Source organism: Ranitomeya imitator, chromosome 1, assembly GCF_032444005.1.
Source record: "Ranitomeya imitator isolate aRanImi1 chromosome 1, aRanImi1.pri, whole genome shotgun sequence".
Taxonomy (NCBI): domain Eukaryota; kingdom Metazoa; phylum Chordata; class Amphibia; order Anura; family Dendrobatidae; genus Ranitomeya; species Ranitomeya imitator.
The window spans coordinates 625,722,399-625,727,764 of record NC_091282.1 but is presented as its reverse complement, the minus strand read 5'-3'; the positions used below and the strand labels follow the sequence as shown (position 1 = coordinate 625,727,764).

The following is a 5,366-nucleotide window of genomic DNA, read 5'->3' as shown; positions in this document are numbered from 1 at the left end:
TAGAGCAGCCAGCTAACGAATTAACCTCGTCACCTGTGGAAGGAAACTCAGAAGCCGCAGCCCCACTCACAACCACCAGAGGAAGCCCATGGACAGAACCACCCGAAGTACCATTCATGACCACAGGAGGGAGCTCAACAACAGAATTCACAACACAATACATTTTGTTCAACTTCACAATTGTGTTCCATTTGTTGTTGATTCTTCACCAAAAATTTACATTTAGTATCTTTTTGTTTGAAGCATGATATGTGGGAAAAGGTTGAAAAGTTCAAGGGGGCCGAATACTTTCGCAATACACTGTATATAACTGAAGAAGTTTGGTGAGTAGTTCACAACGGTATTATTCCTGATGCCCCTGGTCACAAGAACTTTGTGAATAATATAAACCTATGTATAGAAAAAGGGCTAAATATGATTGTGGTGTACTACTAAAGTATTGAAGCACAGTAAGAATGTAAGTAGTAGTCTCAGTCTGTGAATAATGAGCCAAAGATTCAAATGTAAGGAGGTGCTGGACCTGTATAGTCAGTGGGATTGTGAATTGATATTAATAATCTTATTAGGTAATTAATAAAAGTTATATTTTAATTCACATTCTTTCCCCTCTTTCCCATTTCCTCACTGAATATAATTTGAACAATTGGTGTCCACGTAGGTGAATTTATGATTCTTTCCCAAGCTTATTCATGTATCCGTATTCAGTTATACTGTATGTTTGTATTTTATCTCCTGAAAAGTGTCTAAAGCCCATGAAAAGTGCCACACTGTCGTCTGTTTTTCTGTTTTGTTGCTAGGACCTTTCATATTTTTTTATTTTCCTTTTGTTCATTGTAAAAGTTAGATGTATCTACCCACAAACAATTAGGCTGGGTTGACACTGCGTTAGTGTGACCCATTTAACGGACTACTTTACACCGCGGCATAACGCGGTGTAATGTAGTCCGTTAACGCCGCCATTACTTTCAATGGCGGACGCATCGCTAGCGCACGCCCACAATGGGCGTGCGCTAGCGATGTGCCGTCATTGAGTGACGGACCCGAGACGCGGGCTGCAGCCTTTCCAGGTCCGTCACTGGCTAGTGCACTGCTAGCGTAGATGGAGCTAGCAGATGCTCCATCTGCGCTAGCACTGTGCAAACGTCGGCACTTGCGTTTGCGTTAGAGCAGTCTGTTTAACCGTTGTGTTGAACGGATTGCACTAACGCAGTGTGAACTTAATGATTTTTGCTTCTGAAGCTGGATGTATGCTTTCCAGCTTCAGGGGCACACTGCGCATGTCTGGGAGCAAAGACAAAGCCAGATGTCAGAAGAACAAAGCTGACAGTGAATCTGTGACTGATCTTTGACTCCTCCGTGGATGCAAGGCAATGTCTATATACAGTGTATTCTGTGTATTACCTCTATCTCTGTGATTGAGTTCTTGTCATCTCTGTTATTCACATTCTTCACAATATGACAGCATCTATCCTGCTTGTGCTTTTATAGTGGCTATGAGTATTTGAAATGCCCGCCAGGCCCGTGGGGTTCTCGCTACCGGGTCCGGTACTTAAAGGGATGTGTCATGGCAGCATAGACCCGGTCCGTGGCCCCAGGTGCCCATGTTAAAGGGACAGTCTTTAAAGGGATTTGAGAGATAATAAGAGTTTGTGACGCCATCTGTGGTATTCGGTCAGGGATGACCGACGCTGCTTTAAGGGGTCCACTGGGGTGATGTTATGGCAGCTGGGATGGTGTAGCTTCCCACAGGTGAATCTGGGTCCCCAGATAGATCTGGGTCCCCAGATAAAGATAAAGGACAAAAGACACAGGTTTGCAGTCTCTTTACCTGGTTTACTGATGGTAGCAGGCAGCTCCAGTACAGGGCACCAGATCACAGGTACTGGCAGGGTCTGGCCGGCTTGGAAGCGAGTTCATTGTTCCCTTTAACCAGCAGAGTTAAAAGCCTTCCTTTTAGCGAAGTGGTATTGAAGTCCCTTGCTGCCTAAGGCTTCTGGCAAGGTCCTCTCAGTTCTCTCTGTCCCCCTTTAGGTAGGACTCAAACCCGTATGACAGGTGACTCGAGCCTTTTTACAGGGTCTCTATCATGACTCGGGCTCTCTGTGTTACTGTGTCTCCTTTGTGTTAGGGTGGACAAGTTACATGTAGTCTAGTTGTCCTACTGGTTTCTGCTGTGCTTCCTAGAGTATGACACAACCTCGGTCTTCCGGTTACCAGTTATTTGTGCTCTGTCAGGGAGGTAGCCCAGTCGCTGCTATTCTCCCTTGCTGTCACTGTCCTGTGCTTCGATCTCCGGCACGTTCTCTAGAAGCTGCTCTTCCTTCTGTATCTCCCTATCTAGGAGCAGCAGCATTTCAGGCTACATGGCCCCTCACTCGTTCTTCTGCCTCAGACTGTTCCCGTCTGCTATCTGACACCAACTGTCAACTCTTCCTAACTACCTAGCAACTGCCTAGCAATTATCTCCTCCTCCCGACCAGAGAGGTCCCCTGAAGTCGGGAATAGAGCTCCCCCTTCTGGCCTGCAGTCAGAACGATGTTGTATGTGCTAAATACCTGTGAAAAGGAATCCTTCATCGCTTCCAAGTGTAACATCACTCTCCCCGTGAGGAAAGCAATGCCACTTTGACAACCAGGACCCTAAAGGCGTCACACTCCCCCCTCCCGTTAATTCCAGTACTCCCAGAGTGGGAAAACAAAAACAATAATAACAGGATAAAGACATATGCAACATTTTTTGAAATGCATACAACAGGTACATAAACTTTTATTCCCTTTATGGGAGGCTCTTGGCTTTAACGTTGCAAAACATAAGTGCAAACATTTTTCAAGTGCACAACATTACATTAATAACAGTTTTACATCTTGTTCCAGGGCAGGTCCTCAGTCCTGCATCCTCCTGGACTGGAGGCCAGCTGGATGTTCTCTTTTGGGGGCACTTCCATGGACTGCACGATGTTGGTTAGTGCAGCCACATTTTTGGTCAGTTCCGGACCTGGAGACGCAGTTCTGCAGAGTCTATCTTTAAAATCACTCAGGGTGTGGGATTCCCCTGAATATTGTGGCAACCAGGCTGTTCCTGGTATACAGGGCATGGAGAGTGGCATTATGGGAACTGTAGTTGAAGTGGTGTTGAAGTCCCTTGCTACCTAAGGCTTCTGGCAAGGTTCTCTCAGTTCTCTCTGTCCCCCTTTAGGTAGGACTCAAACCCGTATGACAGGTGACTCAAGCCTTTTTACAGGGTCTCTATTATGACTCGGGCTCTCTGTGTCACTGTGTCTCCTTGGTGTTAGGGCGGAAAACTTACATGTAGTCTAGTTGTCCTACTGGTTTCTGCTGTGCCTCCTAGAGTATGATACAACCTCGGTCTTCCGGTTACCAGTATTTGCATTCTGTCAGGGAGGTAGCCAAGTCGCTGCTATTCTCTCTTGTTGTCACTGTCCTGTGCTTTGCTCTCCAGCACGTTCACTACATGCTGTTCTTCCTTCTGTATCTCGCTATCTTGGAGCTGCAGCATTTCAGGCTACATGGCCCCTCACTCATCCTTCTGCCTCAGACTGCTCCCGTCTGCTGTCTGGCATCAACTGTCAACTGTTCCTAACTGACTAGCTACTGCCTAGCAACTAACTCCTCCACCCGACCAGAGAGAGCAGCTCCCCTGAAGTTGGATGTAGAGCTCCCCATTCTGGCCTGGTGTCAGAACAATGTTGCATATGCTAAATACCTGTGAAAAGGAATCCGTCATCGCTTCCCAGCATGACATCACTCACCCCATGAGGAAAGCAATTCCACTGTGACAACCAGGACCCTGGGGCATAATATATTCATTGTAAATTCTGATCCAAATTCCCTTTGGTTGGCTGTTACAGGAGTTAGCTAAATTAAAGCTCGATGGGCTAGGCCTGAGATCATATGATACAATTTCTCAGCATTTTAAGGTGTAAAATTGATTCTTTCATCTTTAATAGCAACAACATTTTTTTGAAATGTAAGATATTTAAAAATCTGCAAAATGAAAAGACAAGTCCCAACTTTTACTCTTATTTAGCCAAAATCAGTAGTTGTAAGATAAATCTGTTAAAAATAAATGATAAAATAACACTCTTCATATGGTCAAAGAGATAAGTTATTAAGAATTTCTTCATGGCTTTTTTCATATTTTTGTTCCTTAGGGTATATATTATTGGATTTAAGGCTGGAGTTATAACAGTGAACAGAACAGCAGCTGCTCGATCTTGATCTAAAGAGTCTTGTGTTGACGGTCGAATATAAGTAAAAATAGCTGTTCCATAAAATAAAAAGACAACAATTAGATGGGCGCTACAAGTAGAGAATGCACGCTTTCGACCTTCCGTAGTCTGTATCTTCAGCAGAAATGTGCTGATAAAAACATATGAGAGGAGAGTTAGTAGTAAAGTCGATGTAGCCAATGTTCCTGTAACTCTTGTGAGAAGTTTGAGATTGAGAGAAGTATCGGTACAGGCCAATTTAAGCACTGGTTTAATATCACAGAAAAAATGGTTTACCAAATTTGGTCCACAAAATGGTAGCTTTGCTGTCATCACAATATGCAAAAGGGAATGAAAATATCCAGTAATCCAAGAGCTGAACGACAAACACCAACAAACTCTAGTATTCATGATTGTAGAATAACGCAATGGATTACCAATGGCAACATATCGATCGTATGACATTGCTGTTAGTAGCATCACTTCAGTGCTTCCCAAAAAATGGAAGAAATGCATCTGGGAAATGCAGCCAGCAAAGGAAATGGTCTTTTCCAATGCCAACAAGTCTCTTAACATCCTGGGAACAACCACTGAAGAATAGGAGATATCTATAAATGACAAATTCCATAAAAAGTAATACATAGGGGTATGGAGATTGGTGTCTAAAACAGTAATAAACATAATCAAGAGGTTGCCTATAAAAGTGACCATGTAAAACATCAAGAAAAATATGAAAAAAATCACTTGAAGCCATGCTAGATCAGTCAATCCAAGTAAGACAAATTCAGAGACGGAGGTGTAATTCACCAAGTCCATTTCAGCATTTATATAGGATAATACTGGAGGAAGAAAATGTCATCAAATGTAATCACAAAACTTATCAAATGTAATCAAAATATGGATCTACCTAACATTGCAAATTTAAATTCTAATTTTCCTTGAGATGAATACATTAAATTTGTCAATGTTTTCAAAATTTCTAGCAGTTGTTGTAAGTAAGAATTTAGTTTTAGTTTTATCACCTGCTAAATCTCTCAGTAAGTTTAGATTTCTGCTTTCTTCCCTATTTATAATGAAATAAAAGATTTAGATTTTATTATTCCATAAGTTTACCTGCCAAGGACAGGATTAGAAAAAT

At 42.7% G+C, this 5,366-nt stretch overlaps 1 protein-coding gene across 1 annotated transcript; it reads right to left on the bottom strand.

The window, feature by feature from the left end:
- Window positions 1–4,039: 4,039 nt before the first annotated feature.
- Window positions 4,040–5,044, bottom strand: LOC138681631 (olfactory receptor 12D2-like). The gene has a single exon (XM_069769341.1). It carries the CDS (start codon window positions 5,042–5,044, stop codon window positions 4,040–4,042), a length of 1,005 nt encoding a protein of 334 aa, XP_069625442.1.
- Between the last annotated feature and the right edge of the window lie 322 nt (window positions 5,045–5,366).